Genomic DNA, 16,387 nt, shown 5'->3' with positions numbered 1-16,387 from the left:
TCCCACTTAGTGTCTGCATATAAGAATATCTGAGATGCAAGATTTCCAAATTTACTTTATCTATCTATCCACCACATTTGTAGACCACCTAACACATTTGTTTCTAGGTGGTGTACATAGTTTAAAAATACAACTCTTTGTCTTGTTCACACAGCTCACTCTGGGAAAGATAAACAAGTCATCAGTTTGAGCACTGTACCTGCAGTGCAAAAGAAAAAAGTGATTTACACATTCCTCCTCGGCACTTCCTCATAACCTTCCAAACTGCCATGCACAGATTCCAGATGAGTGCACACAGTCCACAGAAGGGTTGGGAAGTAGGTCATCTGATGGGAAGCTAGAATGGAAGAGGGTGTCCCTCTAGGCCAGCGATAGGCAACCTCAGCCCTCACCATCCCTGACAATTAGTCATTGTGGCTGGGGATGATGGGAGTTGTAGTCCAACAGCTGGAGGCCGAGGTTGCCCACCCCTGTACTAGAGAGTCTGAGCCTCAACATTCCTTTAAAGATCCCTCAGGTAGAGGAACATCTCAAGAACATCTCTTGAGATGTATATGAACACATATACAAAGGAATACCATGCACAGATTTCATGGCACAGGGAATGCCTTTCTGGAGAACTTTGATAACAATCGTGCCTCAAAACTACAACTGTTGTGACCTGAAACCCGGATCCCTTGCCTCGTTGTCCTCCCACCTCCTTTCCCCCACCTCCTTTCCCTTTTATCCATTTCTGAATCTTCCTACTTACAGAAGTCTGGGTCATCAATAACTCCACAGCAGCCCCAGACTGTAACAATGGAAATATTTTTCATTATTAGAAACCACAATAGTTTTGTGTTTCTCAAAAGGAATATAGGTGGGGGTTTTTCCAAACCATTTGCTCTAATTAGAGTTAGAATCCTCCAAGTTGGTTTTTATGTATTGCTACGTTCTAGACAATGAAAAAACTTAATCTACTACTCATTAGATGGGAAATTGCTCTGTCACCTTTCCTTAGGGTGCTCAAGGCAACATAATTTTTTTTTTTAAACCAAACATAATTTTTTTATTTGATACAATTACATTTGGCAACTAATCTACTATTTCCCAAAGTTACATGGTTGGACCATGGCAATTAAATGAAATTGGTTTAATCAGTAGACCAACAGCTAAAGCTTTAGTTGATTGACTGGCAAGGTGACAACTTAATTAGTTCAGGTCACATCTGTTTAGGGTTTGAGGCGGACGGTACATTCCAGTAAAAGCACATTTTTAAAAAATAAACAATATATATTTAAATAGACCTTATTTCCAATGAGTGGGGGTTTTGTTTATTGAACTGCATAGCCTTTCCTACTTCTTTCTATCTCAAAAAGAAACCTTGACTGACATTTTCATAAGAAGCAAATTTCTTTAAGTCGAAAATAAATTCACTTAAAAGCAGTTAGAAGGCACGCAGTGAATCAGTTGACCAGTCCACAAATGCAGCAGTTCAACATCTCCTTTTGGTTTTGACTTGCAATGCCAGCCTGGCCCTACTTACATTTGAAGTGCCAGACCAGGAACCCAACCAGAAGGGAAACTAGAAGGCAGGCTGAGATGACTGCTACTACCACCACCCAACGCTTTGGGCCGCGCTTCTCCAGCTTCTTGGCATTCATGACAGGGAGGAACTGCACCCCTTCCTCGAGGCCATTCATGTCCTAGAGTGGCAGCAAGAAAGAGACAGAGATTATCAGCTTGCATTCCTGCAAAGTGTTCATACACAACAGACAGACAACGCCAGGGGCTGTCAAAAATTTCAGTGTGTCCGTGACAGCCCCAACAACCACGCCTCATAGCCACGCCCACCCCAATGGCCACATCCCCACTTAGATGGCTGCAATAATTGAGGGGTTCCCTTACAAGAAGTCAGGGATAACTTCCTAATCCTTGAGCCTCATGTGGTTATTCAGACAGAAGAGCTGTCTGGATTGTCAATCACAAAGAGTGGAGGAGACAGGCAGAATGGTAATAAAATCAGTTGTAGTCTGATATTCCGTTAGGTAACAAACTGTTGGAAAAGCAAGAACAGCATAGTATTTCCCTTGACAAAGCAAAGGGTTTTACATCCCTGGTGAGACTCTGGAGGAAAAGAAGTAGCAAGACTGTGTCCCTGCTGCATGACACCATTGGAGACAGCTATTTTTTCACTGTGACTCCTCAATATTTAATATCTATATTTATATCCCTCTCTTCCTCCAAGAAGCCTAGAGCGGTCTACACGGTTATGTTTATCCCCACAACAACCCTGTGAGGTAGGTTAAGCGGAGAGAGAAGTGGCTGGCCCAGAATCACCCAGTGAGCTTCATAACCAAATAAGGATTCGAACTCAGGGCTCCCTGGTCCTTGTCCAACACTTTAACCACTACCCCACACTGGCTCTCACACAACACTGGGTTGCATTCAGTGGGGTGACATGGAGATCAGGGGTGGCCCAAAGTATTGTGGCATCTGCGGCGATGCTCCATGGTGGGGCAGCAGGCGCGGGGGGCAGCCCCTTTCAAAACTGACCCCTTCGAGCTTTGGAAGTGGTGTGGGGAGGAGGTAAGGTTGCCAGCAGCCTCTGCTTCTCCCCTTGTGCTTCTTGTAAACTTGGCAAAGAGGGTTGGGAAAGGTGCTCCTTGCTAGGTTTGCAAGGATCAGATTGGTCCCAAAGAGCAGGCATGACAGAGGCATCAGAGGCCCCCTTTCCACCCTGCTGGCACTTCAACAATCAACCACCGGAGGCAATTGCTTCACCTCGCCTCTTCCGAGGGCCGCTCCGATGAGGATCAGACTCCTTGCCTGCTCTCCACTGCCTTGCTGGATCTGACTATAGTTCGGCATTCTATTTCTACTTACTCGGCTTTATTTATTACAACTCAGCCACTCTGAGCAGCAGGAGTGGGATATAAACGTAACCGACACACTTCTGGTATCCTGTTCTTCATTCAGTACATTTGTTTATCCATTTATTTATATACCGCCTGACTCCAAAGGCTCTAGGACAAGCCACACAAATAAATACAATAAAAACAGAACAAAACAGCTATTAAAACAATTAAAAACATTCAACAATTACTAAAAGCCAGGCTTAAAAAATTGAGTCTTAAGGGCTCTTCTAAAGGCTGGCAAAGATGTCCAAGCACGAATGTCTATAGGAATGTCTTCTATAGAGCTCAGAAGGCAGTGACCCTATTGCTCATCAGAAGTCGAGGAGAGAAAAGCGATTCCTCTCCTCTTCCATCCCTAGGACACAGAAACTCTGAACTACGGCAACGTCAAATCAGGCACACTCATCCTCAGAAACTGCTGGGAAACACGAGCATTGCTCATACTCTCTGCCCGTTAGACTCAGTTTCAGGAACACACTTCCCTCTCTCCCCACCTGTGCTTCGCCTCACCCAAGCACCTGCCAAGTGGATCATGCCAAGCCAAGCCACTCCCCTTTCGGCTACGCTTCGGAGATCACGAGCTCCAAGGCAACGGAGTCCCATCCATAAAGTCAGCAACTTTCTGCTCCCCCAGGAAGGGAAAGGTCACAACTCCTTTTCCTTTTGCCTAGGACACCACAAGCAGACATGAAGACTAATCTACTTCCTTCTACTTCAATCGCCACTGTCTAGCAGTAGGGGTCTATCCACACAGAAATATAAAAACAGACTTCCAAGACAAATATTTGGGTGTGCAATGGGTCTTTGAGGGCAGCTTCCTACTGCTGGGCAGTCACAGGTCACTACTCCAAGAAGACAGATGATAAGCTGGGTCTCGTTTTTTGCGTGTAGCTGTTGCTCTTATCCATACAGCACCATAGAGTTCCATAAGCAAAATGTACATGGGTCCCTGCCCACAAAGAGTCTAAAGCTGACAGAAGAGTGGGAGAGACTGTTGTCAAGGACGTAAGGAAATGCAATTTCAGGTACTAAGTTTCGTTACAATTGGGGATGAGAACTAAGAGATCTTGGCCTTTGCAGGGAGTTTAAATATCCAGTCTCTCGTGGGGTTGGATATTTAAACTTTAAACTCTCCAGAGCAGTCTGTGTACCGCATCTTAGCTGGTGCATAGGCTGAGGAAGGTGTACAAATTAAGTTAGGGGGTAGTTAGAAAAGCCCTCCAAGCAGGAAACCCAAAAAATACCTGAAACTACCCCAGGCAAAGACTAAATTGGTATGAAAGGAATTTGCCCACAAATGTGCTGTAGATTAACCCATGCAAGTGAAGGGTCTCCTGTTCAGTTCACATAGGATGGGGTGAACACAGCAGGCTTTTAAGTAAGGAAAATCTGGGCTCTAGGATACCCAAAAAATCACAAGATGCCAAACTACCATTAACAAAACAAAACAAACCTGTAATCTTCTTTCCAAGTCTTCTATACCCTGGCAATAGTCCCGAGATTCCTTGAATAACTATGAAGTTTGTTTTGTAAGTACTCCACAGTACGTAAAGGACTCGACAACTCTCTTCTTTTATCCTCAGATCTATCTGGCAGGGTAGATTCAGGCTAAGAGCAAGCCATCTGCTGAAGCGACGCAGATGAAGAATTCAAGCCTAGGTCTGCCCTCCCCAAACTTTCAGTCTTCAGTCATTTACTTGGGCTGACCTCCTTATTTTCTTCCAGACTGCTGTGTAATCCACAGGCAGGCTTCACTTGATCTAGTGACCATCCCTCTGATGAGTCAGCAGTCCAGTTACACACCATGGAAACATATGCCCAAGTTAGGCCATATGTGGATTAGTTGGTCAGTAAGAGCAATTCTGGCCGACCTTGAAGGCTTAGCCGGAGGAGACAGACTGTCCTTTCCTTCCTCCTCGCTCCTGCCTGCATCAGACTCAACTACACCCCAAGGCTTCTCCAAGCCATCTCAGAGCCACTCACATTGCTTAGGAGAGAGGAGCTATCCGTCCCATTGGTCCAGCCAAAATTAGAAGAGAGTGACTCAGGATCATATATGGAGTAACACCCTTTTCAAATTTGCATAAGGGCAGAAGACTCTCTCCTTACCCTGTGTTGTCATTCTGCCAAAGATATAGCAAAAACGAGCAGGATTGGGCAGTCGTCTTGTACATCCAGAACACACCAATCAGGCACTCTAGAGAAGGTAAACTTAAAATGGACGCATGCAAGAAGCCTCTCCTTTACTCTGCGCTCACAACCACAGAAAACTAGAAACTCTTTGGACCGGTTAACGCATGCATACAGTATTCGTCCCTTTTTAACTCTGCTAGCAACGGACTGCTTCAGGGCTGTACAATATCGGTCCTTCAGCACTTGTTGGATTACACCTCCCATCATCCCTAAATACTGGCCACTGTGGCTGGTGATGATGGGAGTTGTAGCCCAACAGCAGCTGAAGGAGAAACCTGCAACCCTAGATTATGGATGACTCAACCCTGGTCCAGGATGAGTCAGCGAACTTTGACCCAATACCAATTCCAGAACTTGGACAGAGAAGTGTTCACGCATTCATCTGGACATCACTGTTCTTCAAGAGCTCATCAGCTGACAACGACAAAAAATCTAGCAAGGGTAGCACACACAAGATCCAAAAGGTAAACACAGGGGAGAGTTTTCTATCGCTTCTCACCAGCTCAAGCACCTTGCTTTGCAAGAGACTCTGTTCCCACATTCAATTGTTAATCGTCAAGTGTAAAGAAAAAAATCAAGCCACATACACGTGAGAGCCAGGAGCAAGTGATGAATAGCCAAGGAAAGAAAAACCAATGGATGTAGGTCTATGTGGGAACCAATCCTTGGATGAGACCATGGCCATGGCGCCCACACAGATGAGGAGGTTCCATTTTAGGGTGCAGCAGATGCCCCAACCAGGAGCATCATCCTGATGGGGTGCTGAGCACTTGAACCTCATTATGCAGAAGGACCACAGCACATGCACTCTTTTGTTACTCACATTTATATTCTGCCTTACATCCGTTACATGACTCAAGGCAGCAGTTGCAATCCAAAACATTTTGCCACCCGGGGCAAAGGACAATAGGATGTTCCCTATCAATCAAATGTGTGCCCCAGTAAGATGAGGAAAGGTGGCAGCAAAGGGGTGGCACCAATGGGGGGCCCCACTGTTCTCTGTACCAAGGATTCCCAGATGTTGCTGACTACAATGCTCAGAATCCTCAGCCAAAGGCTACTGCAGCGGGCATAGGAACTTCAGCTGAGTCAGACCATTGGTCCAACTAGCTCAGCATTGTCTATACAGACTAGCAGTGATTTCTCCAAAGTTGCAGGCAGGAGTCTCTCCCAGCCCTATCTTGGAAATGCCAGAGCAGGGACTTGCAACCTTCTGCCTGCAAGCATGCAGATGCTCTTCCCATAGTGGCCCCCTCCCCTAAGGGGAATATCTTACAGTTCTCACATTTAGTCACCCATTCAAATGCAAACCAGGATGGACCCTGCTTAGCAGAGGGGACAATTCACAAAACCCGCTCTCTTCCCAATAAAAAGTCTCTTTCCCAGAAGTGGAGTCTGAACACATGCAGACATACATCTGTTGGATCTTAAGTCCAACACCTTAACCACTCAGCCATTCAGGTGCTGGGAGTTGTAGTCAACATCTAGGAAACCCCGTTATAGAGAACCCTGCGGGGGGGGGTGCATCTGGCATTTGCTGCTTCTTGTGCCTCACCCCACAGCTAAGATGCCCGCCTCATCCTGCCTTGTGGAAGCCTCCCCCGCCGCCAGAAGGTAGTGCAAATGAGGTTCCCAGGTCACCCACCCAGGCATTATCACACCTAGACTAGGGATGTGCAAACAGGTTCAGCGTTTGCTGAGTTCGAGGTCGAACCTGTTCGATTCGAAGGTACGGGATAAAACCGAACCATCCCCTCTTGAGTCCAACCCTGGACCGAAGAGCCCCAACTGCTTGAAGGTCCGCAGACCTTTTTTTTTTTTTTTTAACCAAAACACTTTTTTTTTAACCATACCCCCTTCGGGGGGGGTGTTGGAGGTGGTGGCAGTGTGTGGGGGGGTGTTCCATGGAGATTCCCCCACCCTCCGCCAGCCTCCCTTGCAGCCCAAACCGGCCCATTTGGCCAGCTCTTCTTCGGCTCTCCCACTCCAGCACGGCGGCCATTTTGGAGGCTGCCGCACCTGCGCAATTGGCCTCTGAGTTGCATTCCAACTGACCTTAGCCATCACAGGCTCCTCCTCCCTGTCTGCATATGGAATCCCCACTGCCCAATCAGGTGCTTCTGCTTGCGAACTCTCGAGAGAGCTGCCACACCTGGGATTAGCCACGGGTCTGCCTTAGAGAATTATTATTCATTTTTATTTTTATTATCTATTATATAGATAGATAAGCAGCACTTTGTATTTTGCCTAGAAATGAATGGGTAGCTCTTTTAATATAGAAGTAATATGCCTCTTCAAGATGACCCAGAGACCAACCTGGTCTGACCAGTTTTTGGATTGTAACCAAATCGGCTTTCAGGGAAAGACTGCTTTTGCAGAGGGCGGGCGGGAGTCAGAAAAGTATATAGGAGATTCCAATGAAAGGTGAAAGACAGGTCAAGAAGATTGTTCATCTGCATAGCAAGTTCAGGCCTAACTACTCAATCTCATGAGAGCCAAAGAGTCAGATGAAAGGGCAGGCATATAACGAGGGGGGAAAGAAACTCGTTTTGAATCCATGACACTGACACCAACTTCCCATGCACCACAAATTCAAAGGCAGTTTGTGGCATAACAAACGAATTCCTGAGCAACGCTTCACTGCTTCTACCCGATTACAGGTAGGGCATTTCATGGGAGGGTGGGGGAAGAGAGCCTGCATCTCAAAGAAAGGGAATACAAAGGCTCAAAGTAGGGTTGGAAACTCGCGTCAGGCAAGGGCGGTCCTTTCGTGAGGCATAGAGAGGCTGTGGCCTCAGGCAGAAGATTATGTGAGATCCAATGAAGCAACAAGATGCCCTCCTGACCCCAGCTTTAAAACAGAGAGAGAAAGAGAGAGAAGAGGGTGTGTACAAGGAGGACAATACTTGAGAAAATAGGGAGCTTCCTTAGACTGAGTCAGGCCACGGATCCATCTCGTTCAATATTGTCTGCACTGACTGGCAGCAGCTTTTCTAAGGTTCCAGGCAGGAGTCCCTCCCAGCCCTACCTGGAGATGCTGCCAAGGATTGGACCTGGACCCTTCTGCATGCAAAGCAGATGCTCTAGCACTCAGTTCGGGCTCCATCTCCTTGGCACCTTGCCTCAGGGGCATAGAACTCCTGAGCTGCCAGCTGTCAGGAGGTCAGGAATAAGTGGGTGGGGATGCAGGGATGAGAACAAGTTTCAAAGTACTCAAGTTTCCAGTTCAAACTTCACCTTTGCCACAAACCTACATGGCAGCCTTCAGGAAGCTCCTTAATCCCAGCCTCTTCCCCACTATCTGCAGCAGGAGGATAATGACAATTCAGATCTGCCTTAACAGGGTTCTTGTCAGGATTACTCAAGAGATAAGGAGACCGAGCTGAGTACCTGGAAGTCCTCTGACATGAGCTCACTAGGTAGCCTTGGTCCAGCTACTTTCCCTTAGTCTCATTCCCTACCCACATCCGTAATAATTTGGTAATATTTTTTTTAAAAAAATGTTTTTATCTATTATGATTTTTCTCTTTTTATTAATTTTAAATGTTTTATATTATATTACATTTTAATTCTGTACACCGTCTAGAACTGTTAATGTTAGGCAGTATATAAATTCAACAAACAAACAAACAACCTAAAGGCACAGCAAATGGCTTGACTAGCAAGCCAGAGGTTGCCAGTTCGAATCCCTGCTGGTATGTTTCCCAGACTATGGGAAACACCTATACAGGGCAGCAGCGATATAGGAAGGTGCTGAAAGGCATCATCTTATACTGTACAGGAGGAGGCAATAGTAAACCCTTCCTGAATTCTACCAAAGACAACCACAGGGCTCTGTGTTCGCCAGGAGTCGACACCAACTTGACCACACAACTTTACCTTTAATACTGTCCTAACAGGGTTGCAAAGGTCACTGAGAAAATGTGAACTACTTTGAATACTCAGAACAATTCTAGATGAAGGCTACAATTATGACTAGATGTCTGCTAATGGTACCTTAAGAAAAGCAATTGTTTAGTTACTTTTCAACAAACATCCAAGATGGTTTGGGGAAATTGACCGCTGGCTTAGTCAATTACATGCTATTTGTTTACTTCCGTTGACAGCAACTGCTGCAGGTTTACCAACTTGGAGAGATGGTAGATTTTGGGTCAGGGTCCAGCCAAAGGTTAGGGCAGCCTTCTTGATGGACGAGGCTATTTCAAGCCCGCCACTGTGTTTGCTGTAGCCAAAGTCAACCCCTGTTCTCCGATAAGTGTGCCCATGTGATTCGAACAACAACATATTAGTGTTGCATTCACACATTATATTTTGCACTTAAACATCAGGTGTTAAAAGGTCAGTAACTAGCTAGCAATAAGCTCTTTCAGTTCTAAGGTCGCTTAACTTCCAGGATAGCAGCTGGAACCACAGAGATGCCAAAACAAAACTTTAATTATAAGTCAGTGAAAAGCAAAGCAATTTACTTCCAAGTTAATATGGTTGGATTGAGCCAACAAACTGTGTTTAGTCTAGTTGTCACACACTGTACTAGCCCATCTCAGTGTAGAGGATTGGCTTTGCATGCAGAAGGTCCCAGGTTCAATCCCTGGCAGCATCTCCAGGTAGCGCTGGTAGAGACTCCTGCCTGAAATCTTTCTGCCAGTCAGGGTAGACACTGCTGAGCTAGATGGACCAGTGGTCTGACTCAGTATATGGCAGCTTCCTGTGTGCCTTTTCTATCCCAACAGCCCCAAAGCACAACCAACAGACCAGTCATTTTAAAGACAGAACTCCCCGACCTCCTCTGCATTGCTCAATTAAAGAAGGCAAACTCTTTGACTGTGCGTCATCACATATCTCTGTCCTTTTGAGTTCCCTAATTTCAAGACACCTCCCTTCGCTGGAGAACCTGCCCTTCATTCCAGAGCTGCACACCTCTTAAACTTAGCTACCTTTCAGTTCAGACTTCGGGACAGTTGACTGCATTCTGCAAAACTGAGAGCCAGTCTTCCAAAGCACACCCTCCCACTCCTCTCTTCACAACCAGGGACACAGGAAGCTGCCTTATACCGAGTCAGGCCCTTGATTCCTCCGGCTCAGTATTGTCAACACTGACTGGCAGCGGCTCTCCAAGGATTTCAGGCAGGAGTCTCTCCCAGCCCTACCTCAAGATGTCAGGACCTGAACCCGAGACCTTCTGCATGCAAAGCAGATGCCCTTCCACTGAGCTACAGCCCCATCCCCTAAAGGGAATTTCTTACAGCACTCAGTCTCCCATCCAAATGCAAACCAAGGCAGACCCTGCTTAGCAAAGGGGACAATTCATGCTTGCTACCACAAGACCAGCTGTCCTCCACAATGACTAGGGGTGATGTGGGCGACTGGTAGCTTCTGGCCAAATTCATCCTCTCTAGGGGTCTACCCCTAGATACCTTAGAGCCTGCCACTCTCTTGTGGTTGCTGGCACAGTGGCAAGGGACTAATCATGTGCAGGCGGCAGCTACACGAAGCCTTGGTGACCAGGTCCTTCAGTAGCAGCAGCTCCAGAGAAACTGTTTGCTCAGTTAGCAGGGGGGCATTTCAGTCAAGAACTCTTCAGAGGGATCTAGGTTCCTGGTTAGCAAAGAGGCAGCTTTTTGAGGGGTGATTCTCTGTCTTGAGCAGGGGGAGAGCAACTGGCCCTCTCCATCCCCAGCACAGCATCCCTCCAGTGGCTGTTGCTGGTGTCACTCTTGTTTCTTTTTCAGATTGTGAGCCCTTTGGGGGACAGGGAGCCATTTTATTTATTTCTATGCAAGCCGCTTTGGGGAAAGTGTGTTGAAAAGCAGGATATAAATATCTGTTGTATTGACTCACAAACCAAATTCAGAGTCTACACAGCCAAGGCTCTCCTCAAATCAAGTCACGATGCATCAGCAGCAGAAGAGAGAAAGATCTATGGAAAGCAGAGGGAGAAAGAGGCTCAAGCAAGGCCCCAAGACCGGAGGAAAATCCTTGCTTTGCAGCCCCGGTTGGAGCCCTCGCTTTGCTACCTGAATGTTCGGGGACCTGCAGCCTAGCCCTACCTGTCTGGCGAGAGGCGTAAGAGGAACTAGGAAAAGGCACTGTTTACGTTCTGGGTGTGCCATCTCCAGGAGAAGCTAAGCGCAGACTACACTTGTACCTTAGCAGCTCAGGTGAGGCAGGTTGAGGGGCAGGTTTATCAGATGGCTGGGCTCCCCATCCCTTCATTTGAAACTTCTCTCCCACTTTCATGGAAGAAGTGCACACTTCAGGTGCACAAGAGGTCAGAGTATTTCCCAGAAAGCAGCCACCAAATGCTGCAGCGGGGAAATGCTTGACTAACAAGCGGAAGGTTGCCAGTTCGAATCCCCACTGGTACTATATCGGGCAGCAGCGATATAGGAAGGTGCTGAAAGGCATCATCTCAGACTGTGCAGGAGATGGCCATGGTAAACCCCTCCTGTATTCTACCAAAAAGAAAAGAAAACCACAGGGCTCTGTGGGCGCCAGGAGTCAAAATCGACCTGATGGCACACTTTACCTTTACTCCAGGTGCAGTGGGGAAGTGACCTGATTAGCAAGCCAGAGGTTGCTGGTTCCAAACCCTGCTGGAAACACCTATACCAGGCAGCAGCGATATAGGAAAGATGCTGAAAGGCATCATCTCATACTGTGTGGGAGATGGCAATGGTAAACCCCTCCTGTATTCTACTAAGGACAACCACAGGGCTTTGTGGTCACCAGGAGTCGACATCAACTCAATGGCACAACTTTACTTTAAACTAGCCCCTGGCCCCAATATATACTACCCTGAGTCATGCAAAGATTTATCAAATGAGACAGGGAGGGTACGCTTCCATCTTTAAGCAATGGGACCTTTAAATAATGAAAAAGAGTATATTCGAAAGAGGTTATCCATGTGCTTTGAGAAGGTTGTGGAAAAAATCCATGCATAATAAGGTTTTGTAATATTTAAAATAAACTTGTGAGAAAGAGATCAACTTCCTCGTTTGCTGTCTGACAACTTGTCTGCAGTTTGCATTACAACTCAGATAAGCAAAAAAAAAAAAAAAAAAAAGCCTACATTCCGCCATCTTCCCATCAAGAGCTTAATTCTGCATTAAGAAAATAGCTGGTGTTCAGTTTGGAAGATTTTTTAAAATAAAATAAAATAAATAAATAAAACCATTCAGAGAAAGCTCAGACTTTCACATTATGGCAAGGCCTCTCCTGACCTCACCCACCAAGTGGCAAATACCCGGCTTCCGTCCATGTAATGCTCACCTACCCAACTGGAAAGTCTACTTTGATAAGAACAGTCAGGCTCTGCAGGTGAGCAAAAGCAGGTAGATTAATTCTTTTCTGAACCTCTCTCTCTCTTGCTGACTGAAGGGACAAAATCCACATCAAGAAAGTTTATCTTTGGCTCTTAAGGACCTCTGGTTTAAGTCCGTGTAACCCACCCACAACCCAGTGAAGAGGACAATCTTCTTTTAGACTCCACCAAAATGGCATCATTTCCCAACGACACCAACTACACAAGCTTGACTGTCAAAGTCATCAGCATAAAAACAAACACCTCTTAATTCCGGATCAGGGCAGCCCAAGTCATTCACCGCCCAAAGTGGCAGCACACCTTCTGCATCACAGACAGTACCCAACGGTGGCATGAAATCTAGGAGCTACATCCCAGGATCCTTTGCCCAGTCACAAGAACTCAGGGTAGAATAATTACTGCATTGTTATTGGCCCTCTCCCGGGCTACCCAAAGCTAATTTGTCTGAATGCAAACGCCTTAAACTCTTCTGGAAGCAGCTCAGGCTTTGGAGAGTTTCCAGGAGAGCATCCCAGAAAGGGTTTTGAACTTAGGCTGAGGAGTAACCATCCAAGCTTAGTGAACAGACCTAAAAGTCAATTTCCAGTTGATCCTGAAGGTTGTGATGGGACACAGATGAGAAGGCGGTTTCTTAGAGCCTAGATTCCTTAAAGGCAGGGCAGGGCTACTCAACTTTGACTGTCCAGCTGGGGATGATGGGAGTTGTAGTCTGACATCATCTGGAGTACCTCAGGTTAGGAACACCTGGTGCAGGCAATATTGAGCTAGATGGACCACTAGTCCTGCCCTGTACCGAGTCAGTCTAGTGGTCCATCTAGTTCAGTATTGCCTGCACCAGGTGTTCCCAACCTGTGGTACTCCAGATGATGTCAGACTATAACTCCCACCATCCCCGGCTGCACTGTGGATGGGGATGGTGATAGTTGTAGTCCAACCTTATCTGGGAGCCCAAGTTTGAGAGCCCTTACCTTAAAGCAGGGCTGCTCGACTTTGCCCCCACCCCAGCTGTTTTTGGACTACAATTCCCATCATCCCCAGCCACTGTGGCCAATAGTCTGACAGCATCGGGAGTGCCACAGTCATTTGCAGGAGGATCAAAGTTGAGCAGCCTGGCCCTGCCCTAAAGGATCTAGGCCCTAAGGAACCCCCTTCTCATCTGTGTCCCATCACAACCTTTAGGATCGGTGCAAGGCAGTTTCCTATGCTTGAGAACCCCCTGCTTTGGGGGGGTTAAAGGCCATCAGGCCAGAAGGAGGAGTCAGTGGCAGGCTACAGGATACGTAGCCACTGAGTGTTACACCCCAAATTCATACGTGGCCATGAAAGGGATCCTGTGGCACACGTCTCATGTTTATGTATTTGCCACATTTATATATAAAGAATATATTTATATTTTTGCACCTGAAAACAAACACCTACCCCTGGAAAGCACCTGGACTGCAGAACAGCAGGCCCAGCCTCTCTTATGCAAGCTTCCCTCCCAGTGAAAGGCTGCCATCCTATGCACGCTTACTTGGGAGTAAGCCCCACCGGACGGAATGCATCTTGCTTCTTTCTGAACCACCCTGACACGGGCCCTGCTCAGAAGTACAGCACTGGGACGGCAAGCCTCCAACGAACTTACTCGTGAGTAAACCCCATCCAGCTCCCGAGGCTGACTCTGGAGTAAACAAACCTGCCTAAGAGAACTGCTGTGCAAGTTCAGGTCTAGCGATCCGTGGCTGTAAGCCTGCAACAATGCGAGGGCCGGAAGGAGAGAGAGAGAAAGTGACCGACCGAGGCAGAAGGAAGCAACGCTCAATGTACATGAAGCTTTGGGCTCCACAAGCCACTCTCACCCTGGAGTAGTCCCATTCCCTTTCATGGGAATACTCTGTCAAGGCGTTCCGAATGGCAAGTTAGAGCTGGGGATCCACACGTGTAAGTCAACCGCAAACAATTAATGGGAAATCAAAGTTGGGCTCCACAAGCCACCCACACGCGAGTCAACGCACTCCCTTCCGTGGGAATCCTCAGCCCAGGCGTTCCGGATCCCACCCTCCACCCCCAGGCATCCAAGGCCGCCGAGAGGAGCCCTTCCTTACCTGTGCCTTCCCGCTGTAATACAGGCCTGACTCAAAGTCCGTCGCCTGGGCTCCTGGCGGGGGACTATAAATGTTCATTTTCCTTTCCTGGGGATGCAGCCGGTAGTCCTTCATGTTGCTGGGTTGTTTGCTCTCTCCTTGGAGAGGTGGGGGGCCCCCCCCGCTGGAAAGCAGCACAGAGAAAGAAACGTGTCCCCCACGCCCCTTCTGACGATCAGGCACAGCCCAAGTCCTCACTGCTTTCTGGATTGCTCAGGAGGAGGAAGGACCTTTAGCCAGAACCCATGGCCAGCGCGGCGCTTTCACAACCCCAGGGGCGCAGCCCAAGCTGAAGTTCCCAAAAGGAGAAAAGCAAACCAGACCAGCTCTGCTCAGTGCCGTCGCTGCCTCCACATCCGGCCTTGAAATGTGACTCCTTCTCTCACCGACGGCGATTGTGGTCTGGGGTGCTCTTTCTTCTTCTTTCTTCTCTTGACTTTTGTGCCAGCCTTCCCTGGGCGCCCGTTTGCACGCAGGTAACCAGTTTCGAGGGTGGGGCTTGTGCGCACACGAGATCACCTTGGCCGGGCCCCTCCTTTGGGTTTATTGTGTCCTCCTTCCTGGCAGGTGAATGAAGAAGCAGGAAGTGCCTTCCAAAGATCAGTCTCCTGCCTGATCCACTGGTTTGTAAACAGCAGAGGTTGGAAAAGGAAAGAAAACCCCATTTTTAACGGGGGGTCCTTGCATTTGGGATCTGGGCAAGGATCAGGGAGGGAGGGATAGGAGTGCCAGCCTGCCAGGATTGTCCTGGAGTTTCCAGCATCCATCTAGGTGACTATTGAAAGCATAAATAATAATAATAATAATAATAATAATAATTAATTCAATTTCTATACTGCCCTTCCAAAAATGGCTCAGGGTGGTTTACAAAGAGAGATAACAAATAAGATGGCTCCCTGTCCCCAAAGGGCTCACAGTCTAAAAAGAAACATAAGACACACACCAGCAACAGTCACTGGAAGTACTGTGCTGGGAGCGGATTGGGCCAGTTACTCTCCCCCTACCAAATAAAGAGAATCACCACGGTAAAAGGTGCCTCTTTGCCCAGTTAGCAGGGGTATTAGAAGTTTTAAGACTTCTATTGATATTGGTTGGTTGCTTCATTAGAAGTTTTAAGACTTCTGTTGATATTGGTTGGTTGCTCAATTTTTGTACTAGCTTTTATAATGCATCTCAGGGCAGTTTACAAAAGTTAAAAGATAGTGAAGTTCCATAAAAGTTACATTTAAAACCTTAACGTCAATTCAACATTAAAGCCATTAAAGATCAAGGAACAATTACAAAAGAAACAAGCAAGAAAGCTGAGAAACCTGGCAGCCTCTAGGAGGTAAAAGCCTGAGCAAATAAAAAGGTATTTAGTTGGGTTTAAAAATAAAAATAAAAATTTAAAGCAGCCACAGCTGTCACACATATAGTGGAAAAAATTAGAAGGGGAAGGTCCTCCACCAGGAATAGCTTCAAGTCATGTCAGAGTTAGCAAATCTGAGTCGGGGACTCTAGGTATGGAGCATCCCGATTTAAAATATATCTCCTTGGAAGGAAAAGTCTTCTTAATTTCACTGGGACTTTTTTCTCTAGTAAATATTTACTGGCTTGTTTTGTTTTGTTTTTATTTACTTGATTGATTTGTTGCAAGTTTATTTTTTAACATGCAACCAGACACAAAATGTGAAGACAAGCAAAGGAGAACTACCCAATATAGGTATTTCCCATAGTCTGGGAAACATACCAGCGGGGATTTGAACCGGCAACCTCTGGCTTGCTAGTCAATTCATTTCCCCGCTGCACCATTAGGTGGCTTACTTTACTGTTTATGGGGGACTTATTTGAGGAACATTAAAATATGCTGTCAA

At 46.8% G+C, this 16,387-nt stretch overlaps 1 protein-coding gene across 1 annotated transcript in view; it reads right to left on the bottom strand.

Moving 5' to 3' along the window:
• The window catches only part of ST14 (ST14 transmembrane serine protease matriptase), a 39,274-nt gene extending 24,221 nt beyond the window's left edge, over positions 1-15,053 (bottom strand). Inside the window, exons 1-2 of the mRNA XM_053270304.1 lie at positions 14,496-15,053; positions 1,526-1,685 (exon numbers count right to left, since the gene is read on the bottom strand). Of these exons, the coding sequence (XP_053126279.1) occupies positions 1,526-1,685; positions 14,496-14,609 (274 nt within the window). The 5' untranslated portion in view covers positions 14,610-15,053. The remainder of the gene's footprint in view (positions 1-1,525; positions 1,686-14,495) is intronic.
• Between the last annotated feature and the right edge of the window lie 1,334 nt (positions 15,054-16,387).

Source organism: Hemicordylus capensis, chromosome 8, assembly GCF_027244095.1.
Source record: "Hemicordylus capensis ecotype Gifberg chromosome 8, rHemCap1.1.pri, whole genome shotgun sequence".
In the NCBI taxonomy this organism is placed as follows: domain Eukaryota; kingdom Metazoa; phylum Chordata; class Lepidosauria; order Squamata; family Cordylidae; genus Hemicordylus; species Hemicordylus capensis.
The sequence above is the reverse complement of the archived record's forward strand: the minus strand, read 5'-3'. Positions and strand labels throughout refer to the sequence as shown.